At 26.9% G+C, this 14,237-nt stretch overlaps 3 protein-coding genes across 14 annotated transcripts in view; 2 read left to right on the top strand and 1 right to left on the bottom strand.

Moving 5' to 3' along the window:
• LOC126926168 (myosin heavy chain, non-muscle) overlaps window positions 1-5,560 on the top strand; it is a 31,355-nt gene extending 25,795 nt beyond the window's left edge. For 9 of the 11 annotated variants that reach the window (XM_050742294.1, XM_050742293.1, XM_050742292.1 and 6 more), the window contains one exon: window positions 611-5,560. In XM_050742294.1, coding sequence (XP_050598251.1) covers window positions 611-734 — 124 coding nt within the window. In that variant the 3' untranslated portion in view covers window positions 735-5,560. The remainder of the gene's footprint in view (window positions 1-610) is intronic. The other 2 variants (XR_007714325.1, XM_050742288.1) reach the window with 1 other exon arrangement.
• LOC126926175 (26S proteasome non-ATPase regulatory subunit 10-like) lies at window positions 5,268-9,114 on the bottom strand. The gene is made up of 4 exons (XM_050742316.1): window positions 8,869-9,114; window positions 8,702-8,800; window positions 5,949-6,237; window positions 5,268-5,640 (listed from the first exon to the last, which is right to left on the bottom strand). The coding sequence occupies exons 1-4, from the start codon at window positions 8,968-8,970 to the stop codon at window positions 5,456-5,458; spliced, it is 675 nt and encodes a 224-aa protein (XP_050598273.1). The 5' UTR covers window positions 8,971-9,114; the 3' UTR covers window positions 5,268-5,455.
• A 2,961-nt stretch (window positions 9,115-12,075) lies between these two features.
• LOC126926174 (guanine nucleotide-binding protein subunit beta-like protein 1) lies at window positions 12,076-14,081 on the top strand. 2 transcript variants are annotated; one of them, XM_050742315.1, is made up of 5 exons: window positions 12,076-12,558; window positions 12,725-12,900; window positions 13,018-13,336; window positions 13,473-13,804; window positions 13,949-14,081. In XM_050742315.1, the coding sequence occupies exons 1-4, from the start codon at window positions 12,415-12,417 to the stop codon at window positions 13,773-13,775; spliced, it is 942 nt and encodes a 313-aa protein (XP_050598272.1). In that variant the 5' UTR covers window positions 12,076-12,414; the 3' UTR covers window positions 13,776-13,804; window positions 13,949-14,081. The 2 variants fall into 2 exon arrangements, with proteins under 2 accessions (XP_050598272.1, XP_050598271.1); XM_050742314.1 differs by lacking the exon at window positions 13,949-14,081 and having other exon boundaries at window positions 13,473-13,862.
• The last annotated feature ends 156 nt before the right edge of the window (window positions 14,082-14,237 follow it).

Below are 14,237 nucleotides of genomic sequence, written 5' to 3'. Positions count from 1 at the left end.
TGCATATAGTTTAGATATATTTTTGAACTATAAAATATTCAATTATATAGAATATTTCTTGCAAATATTTCAAATAATTTTCTCCTTTGTCTTGTTACTTCCTTTTGTCTCCATTATACTATATGAGTTGTGACTATTACTACTTTTCATTTATTTATTTTATTAATTGTATATTATTTTGTAGTGCATCTTTCCTTCCTGACTATTTGATTAATTTTATTAACGATTCTTTTATCCCAAAACCTATTTTCTCTCTTAAAGATATATCACTAATCTTATACGTGTGTATTACATATAATTCTAGTTACATTCTCATTAACTTTACTTATTCGTTTTCTGTTTCTTTATGTAATTTCAAACATCTTCAAACATAATAAGAGACTTTAAAATAGTTATTTTAAAATGCTTACCATATAATTTGTTATTACTTTGTTAGTTTTGCGTATATAATTGGTTGACTGGGAAAAGGGTATACCAAGCATCTGTAGATTGAAAAACGACATTTAATTTTGATAATTTGAAAATCGTTTTGTTTATTTTTATGAAACTATTCATCGTCTTTCTTAGATAAAAGGGTATTTGATTAAAACTGTATGAAATGTCTGCACAGACGAGGTGGTCCTTCAATATGCCTTAGTTCGCGTCTGAAACGCGGCTCTGTTCAAACCGGTGGATCCGGCGACGATTCGACGACACAGGATGAAAGCATCGATGGTGAGGAAACTGTCAACTGAACAAGAAAACACACCACTTATTGAACCCTCACAACGCAGGAAACTCATAAAAATATCCAGGTCCAAGAAGTGTGTGCGAGATCCGTTTCGATCAAAGCTAAGTTCGAATCGGAGAACTCCTTTGTATGAGTTCAGAAGTCGATTCCAGTGCACCCAACGATGCCATTACACGAGGGCGGCGGCTTTCTTCTGTACATAAGAAACCCGACAGGGCCGTATTAAGTAGTATTTTATCTCCGTTTCTTCCGGAACTCCACAGAAAATGACGAATTTTCTCTGGTCAACTTGATATGGGCGAGTCATTCTTATATATTTTATAATAAGCTTATTAACATTTTTCAATGTTAATAAGCAAACAGCAAAAGAAGGTTGTACAAATAAATTTAATCGAACTTTTTTTTCGATAAATTCAATGTGCAAGATATACGCTTACGAAATATGTATATTAATGCTATAATGCATTAACAGTACTTGAATGCCATATACACTTCATATTTGACATTCTTTCAATTATATCTTATAATGAAGATGTTCGTCATTTTTTTGGGAAATGCTACCACATAGTCGGGTAAGATTCAGACTAGAAATATATTATTGGGGCTGCATAATCGATAACGAATTAACACCGCATTTAGGCAGCATTAATATCTATTATAATTATATTATAGTTATTATTATTATTATTAATTATTATATTGCCGCAGTTTTTATTTTTATCGCGAAAAATATCGTAATATGTTACTTGTAATTATTTTTAATAATCAAACCAATGACGGACGATTCTAGCATCGTTCCGAAAGATGTGAGATTAATAGAATTTTCGAAAGGCTGAAACTTACTTTTTGTTAATCAAAGTGTTTAAAGAAACTGTTTTTTAAATAATATACTAACAGCATCGAATCAAACGAATAAAAAGTAAATTTAAAACTTCTGAAGAAAAATTGCTTTTATGTTTCACAGAAGTTTAAGGACGGTTGTAAAGGAAATTAAAGTAGATTGAAACGATCGAAAGCTAAAGAACGTCTAAGAAAACTTGCTTTTTTATGTCTAAATACTTTGCAAAGAGAAAGATATCTTATTCGGATATCGAATTTCAAAGTGAAGAAAAGTAGTATTATTATTTTTAAGAAAAATTTTATTCTTTATGTTTCGGTCGAATGTGTTAATAATTGCTCTTCTTGATTTCTTTCAAATAATCATTGTATAGTCAATTTTTTTGTTTCCAACTCGTCTGACGGAACGAACTAGAAATCGACGATCGAGTTATCAATTGGTACTTAGGGTCGATCGTAGATCGAGAACTTTTTCGTTTCGTATTATTCAATTTTAAATGCATCGAAAAGTCGATGTATGTTTTCATATCATTGTTTTACCATCTGCATGAACTTATAAATATCATACTAATAAACGTCAATTTTTTACAGCTATATATACATATTAAACTTTTTCAAACAGTTTCGAAGAACTACTTTACTTCTACCACTAATGTTTTTAGGTAGAAAAGCAATGTTCTAATGAATTTCTTTATGCATTTAAAATTGAATCGTCGAAAATCACAAAACAAAATTTAAAAAAGAAAGGAGAGAAAGCCAGCAATGTTTTTATATATGCATTTTTTACGACATGTGCATTTCTCATGCATTAGAAAAAACGCATTTTTAACCTCCTTTTGTAAAGATTTAAACAAAGAAAAGAATTTAAAGCAGGCAAACGACTTTATATGCGACTTTACTTGCGATGTGCTTTTCCCTGTTACCTTGAGATATTTATTATTTGATTATACAGATAATTATTCTTAAAGGTATTTACAATCCGGAATGAAAGATAAAAGGAGGTTAATGAGCGATCATATGTATTACACGTACATATGTATACATATACAGAGTATCGTAAAGTATGGGGTATTTGGTAAACAAGTCTTATACCGAAAAAAATTATTATAAAAAAATTGAATGATACTACTTGATCAATTTATTTTCTACAAATTTACTTCATTTTTCAATTAAACATAAAAAAAACTTAATAGATATGTATTTTTTGCGATAAAAGTACCTAATATATAACGTGTACTATCAATTTCGATATTGAAAACAACTAGATTACTTCGTAACCGATGCTGGAACAAAAACAAAATATACCTTGTACAAAAATATTATTTCCTAAGTGCAACATACTTTATTGCATACTTTATATATATGTCTGGAATATTCTATTTTTTGATATGGCAAAGTGATTGGTGTCTGGACGAAACCGGCCTGTTTTTTTACATTAAACAACTTTCTAGTGATTTTTTAGGCGGGCTTTTCAAATTCGTAATTGAACTGCCACTTCACACCATCGTGGACTATTTTCTCCACATAACGATGATGAATTAAATTTGAAAATCTTTTGATTAAATTAATAAACTTATACACATTTTCGACGAATTTACTTAATAAGAAATAAATTATAATTTCATACGTAAAAAGGATCACTGTATTCAATTATATCTATTGAATAGAAATGTCGACGATGTGTGAGTAGAATGCAAAAATGAAATGTAAAAGGATACATATACATACTTGTACTCTTTTTAGGTCTGGAAACGTAAGTGAAAGCTCTGAGCCTCAGGATCTTTTATAAAGTATAGAAAGCTTGAATACCGAACACTGAAATGTCGACAACCTTTTCATCAAATGCATTTCTTTATGATGGAAGTTTGGATGATTGTAAAAAATATACATCTTTAATTGTGCAAAATCACACCACAATAATAATAATAATTATTATTTTTATTATAAATAATGAATAGAGATATAACAATAAATAAATAATGTAAAAGGAAATCAACCAACATAACAATTATACTAAAATATCTCCAATATAGCCATAATAAAAATTTTGTTAATTTTTCCTTCATTTCCTTTTTCAATTATTGAAATGAATTTACGATACTTAGTAAAAACAGAAGTTTATTTCTTATTCTTAATATACTTATATATATCTTCTAAAAATACCAAATTTTCTGATATTCCATTATCAAAGATGTTTAAGTAACATATTCAACATTTTGAAAAGAATTAATATTTCAAGATAGACTTTTATTATCTTATTTGTTTCTAATTTGAGTGTAAATTTAATATAGAATTAATAGGAGAAATTATAATATGTATATACTTTTTAAATTGAAAATTTGTTTATATCAAATTATTTATCTAAGATAACAAATTATTTAAAAAATTTATATATAAAAATGAACTAAAAACTTAATAACATATTTTTTATAAACCATCCAAAATTTCTCTGAAGGAAAAAGAAATCTAGACCACCTAATGTTATCTGTGAACTGCTGTGAATTTGTGTAAATAAGCACAGAAAATAATTTTCAACTGTGGTGCATTTTATTTAAGCAATTAACTTTGGAATTGGAAATGCTATCTCTATTTAAGAGTATGAATACCGATCGGGTTGAAACAGATAAGTATGGAAAAAATAAATTAACTGGAAGGGTAAAAAATGGGAGACAGCGATAATAGGATTTGACCAGCTAAATAATGAATCTTTTTGATACATTTTATATAGGTATAAATCAAATATTAATAACACTTAAGTATGTTAAAAAGAAAGCATAATAAATGCTGAAAACTGAGAATAATAAGAAAGTGTTATGGTCAGTGATTTTCAATCAGTTATTTAATTAATGATTGGTATATTATTTCTTTATAATTTTATATTATTATTAGTATCCTTTTAAAAAAATGTAATTTAAAAAATTAGTTGAATTTCAGAGAAATTTGTTGATATAAGAACGTCGAATATTTAATTATGTAATATATTTGTTATTATTGCTTAATACATTTTTAAAATTAACATACATGAAAGATATGAAAAGAATGTTATAAACACACAAATTTTTGAACAATAGAATTTTCTTTAAGGTAGGAAACTAATTCTTTAAATTAATAGTTCTTTAAACTATTTACACATGATTTTGAAGTTTTATTATAATAGATGATTTTAACTTTGTGTAATATATAAAAAGCAGATGAGATTTATATATTATATATTAACATTATTGAGAAACGTTTGTTCCATTTAGTATCTATATTTTTACGAAGATGAAGACTTTTATAAGAAATATTCACCTTTATTTGACTTTTTTTATTCAAATAAACATTTTAAACTATTTATATTGGGTAGACAGCAGATGAAATATTTTGAATGGTTTTAAATTAAATGATTTTGTTAAATTCTGTTTGCAAATTAATTAATACAATCTTGTAAGATAGTTTTTAGTTATATGCCATATATTATTTTGAATATTGGTATTTTGAACATTATCCTATGTAATCAATTTGCTTTGATAACATTTTCATGTAGTATGGAAGAATGCTGTATCTTCAAGTTGAAGAAAACATTAATGCTATTTTCATTCATTTTGTATCTCATACAACTATAAAAATTATTGTGCATTGAGATGCTAACTATAATTAATGTAGGTTTTTGTTTTTCTTCCTCTTTTTGCATACTTGTTATTTAAAAACTATATAGGAATTCATTCATATATATCTCATATCTGTATTATCTTTAACATAACAAAATTATTTGTATGAATTTGTATGAATAAATTAACATAACACATCTTTTATATTATCAAATATTAAACTTGCATTAACGCTAAAAAAACGCAGATTGAACATCACTGAACCAATGACATTGATGCTTTATTTTATTATTAAAGATCAATTTCCCTGTAGTTCTTTCAATTGCCGTACTAATCCTGGACTTGCTAAATCCAGAGGCGTTTTCTTTTGTTTATTCATCAGTGTTGTGGTAGCACCATTTTTCACTAACAACTTAGCTTCATCAACACGATTTTCCTCGCATGCTAAATGTAATGCACTATTGCCATCGACATCTTTACTATCTAGAAAAAAAGGTTTCATAGGTAAAATATATACATCATAGAACTAATATTTATAACTCATACAAATTATTATCCAATAATTCAAAAAATAAATTTAATTACATTTACTTAAAAACCACATCATGAAGTTTAAAATATTACATCTAACTTGATGTTCAAAGAAATGTAGAATAATAATCTTCATAATTGTTAAGAAATTAAGCTGTTGAAAGCTTATTATTTTTAGATGAAAACATCTATTTAAAGATTATTAGAAAATTAGATGAAATAGGTGTTGATTAAACAAAGATTTTAATGTAAAAATCTACCGATATCTAAATTTCGTCCATGTTCTATGAGAAGTTTCACAATAGCAATATTGCCCTTAGATGCAGCTCTATGTAGTGGTGTAGCACCACGTTTGTCGATAATATTAATATAAGCATCTTTTTCTAGTAATGCAACACAAATAGATTTCCAGTTTTTTGATGCCGCATATTGCAATGCTGAATGTCCTTCTTGAGTTTTGGCATTAACATTAGCACCTTCATTTAGTAAGATATTAACAACTTTCTCACGACCAGCTGATGCTGCCAAAATTAATGGTGTCATATCCATCTAAACAACACAATTAAAATATTTAATTAATTTAACATGATGTAATTAGAGAGTATATGATTCCTCATGTAAAAATGAGTTGATACTAGATGATTGTACTATTCTACAATACTTTTATAAGCCTTTGGACAACGATAAAACTTGGAAAACTAAAAATAATATGTAATACCTAGTTTCTAAACTATTATTTAATATATTTGATATGAAATTGATTTTTAGGTTTTCCTTTTGAAGTAAAATTACATTATCAATAGAGTTAATAATTTATTCTAAATTGTTTATAAATACAAACAGGAACTAACAATAGTTACGTTAGATGAATAAAGAAAACTGTATTTAACATATGTCAGCCTACATTACAATTTTTTTTTAAAGAAATAAGAAGAATTTTATCTTATGTTTTTAACTTTGCATGAAGAAACTTCTTTTTAGTTATATTATAATTTCATGTATTTTCTATATAATACAAAGTATTATATTCTATTATTACTATATTTTATGATATTTGTGATTTATATTTATGATTATGAAGCAATATGTCATAAGTGAAATTATCGCTAAAATATTTGTTTATATTCTTAAATGTTAATTCAGACTAGATAATAATAATAGTTGCAAAATACCTATATGGCAAATAATCTCTCATCTAAGGCCTAAGGTATAAAAGACAAGAAATATTAGTCGTGCTTGTAGATTTTAAAGTATCAAATTTGCATCTGATGTCTCATGTATATACACATTGGTATGTAGCATAAATTTTAATCTTTCAAATTGTATTCAGAGATCTTATTATATCTTTTGAGTTATAAAATGAATCTTGCTATTAATTAAGATCTAAACAATCTAAATTCAAATAATGTCTAAAATATTTCCTCATCACAAAGGATTACATAAAAAGATAATATAAAGATCTAGAAATTGTATGACTGTTTTTATAAATATATAATTACTTATTATTAACCATTTCATAGTGTATTACGTGAAAGATTCAGGCTAATTAAATGTAGTATTATACATTTCATGTCTTAAATATCATCATACATACATATGTACATAGAACAATTATTAATAGGTATTTATTTTAACTAACTTAGTATAAAGTTGAAAATGTGCATTTTTTGTATCTAACATTGGAAAAGCAAGAAATCTTGATAATAAAAAAATAATTATTTTCTAAATATTCTCTCTTCGTAATTTTATTACATTATCAAAAGTTTAATATATAAAAATTTATTTCAAAGTATGTTATTCAAAACAGTATTCTTCACAAATTACAGTTTAACAAAAAAAGTTACATATGGTAGATAAAATGTTGACTTCATAAATAAGTTCAATGACCTAAAATTTATATCTTCTTCTTCTTATAAAATAACTGTGGTGTAAACAAATATTATTTTACAAAATAATACAAAATTAATATCTGTTGATTTCTATCATTTTTTACTTTCTGAAAATACAATAACATGTATCATAAATTACAAATTATGTATAATATTTTAGAATTATATAAATTGCATGTCACTAAAATTCACAGAAAAGAAGAGATAAAGGCGATTATAAATATAAAACAAGAGTATAAGCTTAACAGTGTAAACATTAATTTTAAATGACTAAAATTTTATTTCAGACAAACAAATATTTTTTGGTTTATATCGTTCTTAACCGTTTGAGCCCCAAGCAGCGCGATCGCGCTGTTTAGATTTTGTGTCGAAAAGTCCCAGTACATTTGAACGCTGCGGACGGCTGACGGCATTTTCTACCTCATTGTTATCTTCTCCATAATTTTTATTGAACAAAACTTGAAATATTTATAAATTAATAGTACGCATACATAATAATATAGATAAGTCATAAATATGACGATCGCTATTGTACCGCTTGTTTCTTTTCGCAACCGATTAAGACAAGCGTTATCGTGCTGTTCGGGATTTTTCCACTCTATATTTTCAATGACCTCTGGGATTCAGACGGTTAAATGTTTTTATGTAATAAATCATAACATTAACATTTTAAAAGATAATATATATATGTTATTATATATTATATATTATATACTATATATTTATTATATATACTAGGAAATAACATGTTCAATGAAATTGAAAACAATATTTTAGTTCCTATAAGCTATCATATGATTTCAAATTTAAACGACTTTAAAATGCTTTTCGCATAGTAAGTTTAAGAAATCCCTCAACAATTCAATAGTTTAGTTTAGTTTATCATTTTTCTACAGAAAACAATTCAGTAGAAAACCTCCTTTAGGTAAATATTACCTATTATATGTACTATTATATGTAACATACTAATAGGTAAATATATATCATGGCTTATTTAGAAATAATAGATAGTTAAAATAAATATTAGGTAATACTGAATAAAACTAGTAAGATATAAGGAAGCATATTTTTGTTTACTATAAAATTATATGACAAGTTACTTACTAGTGGCTTATTTTACTTACATCATCAGTAGGATCTACCGGTACATCAAGAGATAATAAATATCTTACTAAGTCATCATGTCCTCCGAGTGCTGCCCAATGTATTAACATTCGATTATTCTGAGGAAATAAATTTGATTAATAACATAACCTCAAAAAATATTTCACATAAACAACGATGCACTTACACCATCTTTAGCCGTTTTTAATCTTTCATTTTCATTTAATAAATTTTTAACGTCTGTGGTTTTGCCGCGGTAGGCCATATCATATATCGAATTTTCAGACATTTTTGCTGTAGCATGTAGCACACGACTGATGTTTATATTTAATTTTAAATATTAACAAAGAAGCAATGAGACTGCTCCCATCCATTGCTTAGTTGTTCCACAATGCAGGTGCTGCACCATACAGCCAAATGATGAACGTATACCATATTAGTATGTATAAGAACCTATAAAATTAAGGTACAGACAAGATATGAGGGTAGACCAATCATACAATATATTTTTTTGGCCTGAATTCCTGAAACTCTAGATCCCTACTACCTTTGACTAAAAATAGGATATTCTTGTATTGTTGTATGCTCATCTATGTTATTACCATATTTGTGTCACTCCCAACATTACCAACGGAATACAAAAACAGATTGTGGCGCTTACTGTAGTAAGAATTACAAATTGTCACATGAACGATACCCACTTTAAAACGATAAAAATCTACGAAATAATTGGCAATCTGAGATTATTTGGCAAAACAACAGTAAGATACAGGCAAAGAGATAAGCAGATTAAATCTCCGATTTTCTGGTTGTTTTTAATTAGTTTTCTTTCAAATTAGTTAATTACTTTGTTTATAATTAACTAATCTCTTTCTCTTTGTTTGTTCTATTTCACAATAGTTGTTAGTTAATATAAGCTAGTTTTAGATACAATGAAACATCAAAAAGGTAAAAGAAAACATTATAATTAAACAAGTGCAATTTTTCTAATTGCAGTAATTGAAAACATCCAATAACATTCTATGTTTCAAAGAATGGAATTAGAACAAATCAATTACCAAATATATTAAATGTTATTCTAGATGTTTTACACAGCACAGGTTAGAAACTTAGAGTTATTGTTTCTAATCAAAATACAAGTAATCAAAGAATGACAGAAAGACGGGTTAATATTCAAAATCCTTATTTTATTACAAATAAAAAAATTACGTTTTATTCGATTATTTACACTTGCCCAAAAACGATAAGAATAGTTGTTATAGAATTTAGAACGAGATGAAGTTATAAGAGCATTTTACAAATTGACCGAAAATTTTGTTAATGAAATGTAAGCCCGAATTCCAAGTATTCAACAAAATAATTTTTTTTACTTTGTTCACTGCATGTTCAACTAATTGTATAAATCCGAGCATCATGCCAGCTTTTCCGAAACCTTCAATAACTTGTTTGATAATTTAAATAGCAGATTTCATCATGATTTATATCAACAATTACGGAGTATGCCTAACGTTTAGGTTATATTATGGTTAGTAATAATATTTTCTGGATTAAAAATTCCGCCTCATTTCTTAAAATTGCAAGAATTAGTAAATGCCATTGTAAGTTTTGCCATGATTTAAAAAAGAAAAATGTAATGTTTTTAATGATTTCCCTTCAATACAGATGTTTTAAAAAATTTTGTTTCAATTCCTAGAATGCACGGTGACACATACAATCGGAATCCTTCTGTAAAAGCAGTGCGCCCCACCATCAGGAAAAATGATGTTGAATTTGAATCAACGTGCTCTTTAAAGATGTGCGTTATAGAATATCTCGTCGGATATATTGTCAAAAAAAAGCACTGAGATATTTAAATAATAATAAATATAACAATAAAAATCTATATAATATTAAATATAATAATAAACATCTAAATAATAACAAATCGTTGCTTTAACTATTTTGTTGATAAAAGTAGGGAACATCCGCGTGATGAACAAACAGTAATAGCCTTTGCGCACATGTCGTTAATGAAGCGATTACATTAGGACATTTATTAGTGCTATTTAATAATGTTTATCACATTTTCAAAGTTACAAACGCTATATTCGATTATTTTTATTCGACACTACCCAGTGGAACGTCTATTTTGGATAAATTATTTCAGATTGTATCTAAAGATATAAATAAAATATATCTAATTTGGCCTATCTAAAATGAACGTGGTGTACATCGGAAAGATATGATCTATTTAACTCTACAGACAAAATACGTAAGGATTTGGTTTGGTTAGGTCAGCAGCTGAGATGCTCTACTTATAGGCATTATAGCAATTCTAGATTACGAAATTTACGAAATCTATAATACATCTTTCTATATATAAATATGCGTGCTTTTTTATGTGTCACGGTGAAATAAGCAATTATGACGCATGAAGAGTTTTAGACTGCTGATAGTTATGCAAAATTATAATTTTGTAAAATTCTTCGTCTTTATACTTCATACATTCTTGAATATGTAGTATACTTTGCATATTTTTGTATATTTGTATTTATCATAAATGCAGGAAAATCCGCAATCTAGTTTTTATGCCTAGTACCAACCTAGAAACAATTTCTAATACGTATTTCTAATAAGTATAAGCGTGCGCTAGACTATACATATCTACGTTTCGTTCAAATTTTAACTTTTTCAGGATTTACTAAATTGACTTTTATTTTACTCTTTGTTTTAGTTTCACTTTTTATATTTTCTTACACAAATTATGATAGTTGAATCTTATCGTCAGATGTAGCTACTAAATTTTTAAAAAGTTTAAGTTTGGGTATGCATATATGTGTATGTAGATAAATTCATAAATCAATGTTTTTATTTATACATTAATGTATGGATTATTATTATAGAAACATTGAATGTATTCCGGATTTGTAAGCTGTTTTTTCATGCCTGTTAACATTATTACATTATTCAGCACATATATATGGTATATGTATTTATGTATGTATACATATACATATCTGAATATGTGGTAATAGAACCAAAATGAATGGAAGGCATTAAAATTAATAAAAATGCCTCTTTTCACAGTCTCACAAGCCTTTCTTTCCTTTTTTAAAAAAATATAATAAATAATTAATTTCTCTTTCTTAAGCAATGAAGTTTAATTATTGCGCGATTATGTTATTCTCATATTTGATATCTCATATAGAAAAGTCAATATTCTTCGTCGAACCCTACAATGAAATAGGCTTTTGTAGCGTAGAACCAGAGCGAATATACCTCGTTTGTGGTGGAATTAAATAGGTTATTGTATATGCTAGCGTAGAATTAAACAGGATAGATTCCTAGCTTTATAGGTTCTTATATATGCTAACGTGGAAGGCCTTTAACATTTAGCCGCATGGTGCAGCACTAGTCCGGGAACAACTAAAGCGTGAGCACTCTCATTTCCTCTCTGTCTCTACTATTGTTAATGTAGAAACACGCATATAATTAAAAACTTGGTGATTAATATACTCTTCTTCATTACCAGAAATTGTGAATTTTTATGTGGTTATTTCAATATATAAACTAAGTTTATTGCTATAAACATTTAACTTAAAAAATATCCTTTTGTAAAAATTACTGTAATGTGATAAATTTATGTATTTATGTTATTCGCTTGTGTATTTATACATGTTCCTACATAAAACTTGTAATTAAAATCTTTATTTATACTGTATCACAAACATTAAAGTATATAAAACTAATTTCAATGGCGATACCTTCACCGGATCCAAAATATGTTTTCCGGGGTGATATGGATTGTGTGAATTGTATTCTTTTTCAAATGACGCCCAATGTGGAACATCTCTATGCAGGCACTGCTGAAGGCAATGTTCATATCTGGGATTTAAATGTAAATAAAATACTTTGATACTTTTCTCGCACTTCATCAAATGACTTTCCAAATTTGCTATAGCTTGAAACAAGACATATATAGATACTATGACATAAATGTATTGGTAACTATATAGGATAAAGTTTCTCTGATATTTTTGTAATGCAGCTTCTTCGTGTTAAAGACAAACAGAGAACTGTACCAAATTAAATCAGAAGAAGATTCTTGTTTAAATTTACAAGACCTAAGAAATGATACCTTGCTTGTACAACACAAATGTGGTTTAATGAAAATATATAAGAAAAGAGAAACTCAGTGGACTGCATATAAATCCATTAATATACATTGTCATTATTGCAGGTATATATGTATACATAAAATATTAAATGTAATATTTTATGGAAAATTAGTTACATTTACTTGATATATATTCTACTTATTGTATCAAATAAATTATTCATAAAATATCTGTAATAGGTTTAAAATATTTTCTGAAAATGAAATATTCGTACCGGTTAAAGAATCCACTGTTGGAATATTGTCTTTAAATACTTTTAGTGTAGAATTGAAATTGAATTCTTGCAATTTCAAGAACTTGGGAGAAGTAATGGCTATCAAACCATTAAAAAATGAAAAATTAGTTTTAGTTGCTTATGAAGCAGGAGAGTTAATCTTATGGGATGTTCGACAAAGTAAAGTATTAAATTCTTTAACAGTAGAGACATGTCCAATGGCTTTAGACTTTGATACTAGTTTATCAAAGGGTGCTATTGCTGGTCCTACTAATAATATACAGGTACAAATTAAGAAATAAGCATAAAATATATAAGTAATTGAATTGGAAATATATTTATTTTCATTGAACACTTTTATAAATAGAAGGCTAACTGAGATTGGTTTTTTTTATATTAATATAAATTTTACATTTTTAGATATTTAGTTTATCAGTTGATCATTTACTGCATAATAAGAACAAAATAACAATGACAAATCCTGGCACTTCTATAATTACAATTAGACCTGATGCTAAAATTATGGCAGTAGGAGGTTGGGACAGTCGAATTAGATTATATTCTTGGAAAACTTTAAAACCATTAGCTGTTTTAAATCAACATAAGGATACTATACATGATATTAGTTATTCTATAGAAAGAATAAAAGCATATGATAATAAATTTATAATGGCTACAGCTGCAAAAGATGGATACATAGCATTATGGGACATTTACAATTGAATCTTATTACAAAATGAAAAACTATTATTGTAAGTTAAACAAAAATATTTTCAAGTAATAAAAAAATTTAGCTTAATATATATAAAATTACTACCATTATTTGCTCATTGTAATGAGACTTACAGCTCAGTACAATCTCCATTGCAGATGTATATTTAATAATAACATTTTAGGTCATCTCAAAAATTTATTTCGTTTATTTACTGTGAAACCGAAGAAAGACAGAGATAGAGAATCCTCCGAACCGCTCGGTATTGGACAGACTTGGAAAAAGTCAGGTGGTCTTGAGCCGATACCTATGACATATTGTCATAGGATTGTCGAGAATCTTATGAACAAAATGATACCTATCATGACTATATTTAAATTAATTTCTATTTTCCAATCGGCGGCATTTCGGACGCCAAATTAATCTTCTGTCAGTAGGTTTAGTTAAATTAGATAGCATTGGGTTAATAGACT

This window comes from Bombus affinis, chromosome 17 (genome assembly GCF_024516045.1).
Source record: "Bombus affinis isolate iyBomAffi1 chromosome 17, iyBomAffi1.2, whole genome shotgun sequence".
NCBI classification, from domain to species: domain Eukaryota; kingdom Metazoa; phylum Arthropoda; class Insecta; order Hymenoptera; family Apidae; genus Bombus; species Bombus affinis.
Note: the sequence above shows the minus strand (reverse complement) of the source record. Positions and strands in the feature narration are given on the sequence as shown.

Excerpts from the sequence above, each read along its gene's own strand:
- LOC126926174 (XM_050742315.1), top strand. The coding sequence starts at position 12,415 with ATGGCGATACCTTCACCGGATCCAAAATATGTTTTCCGGGGTGATATG. Across the intron at positions 12,559-12,724 it reads TTCATATCTGGGATTTAAAT|ACAAACAGAGAACTGTACCA; the intron begins GTAAATAAAATA and ends TTCGTGTTAAAG. Across the intron at positions 12,901-13,017 it reads ATACATTGTCATTATTGCAG|GTTTAAAATATTTTCTGAAA; the intron begins GTATATATGTAT and ends TATCTGTAATAG.
- LOC126926175 (XM_050742316.1), bottom strand. The coding sequence starts at position 8,970 with ATGTCTGAAAATTCGATATATGATATGGCCTACCGCGGCAAAACCACA. Across the intron at positions 8,801-8,868 it reads TAAAAACGGCTAAAGATGGT|AATAATCGAATGTTAATACA; the intron begins GTAAGTGCATCG and ends TTATTTCCTCAG. Across the intron at positions 5,641-5,948 it reads TGGACGAAATTTAGATATCG|ATAGTAAAGATGTCGATGGC; the intron begins GTAGATTTTTAC and ends CTTTTTTTCTAG.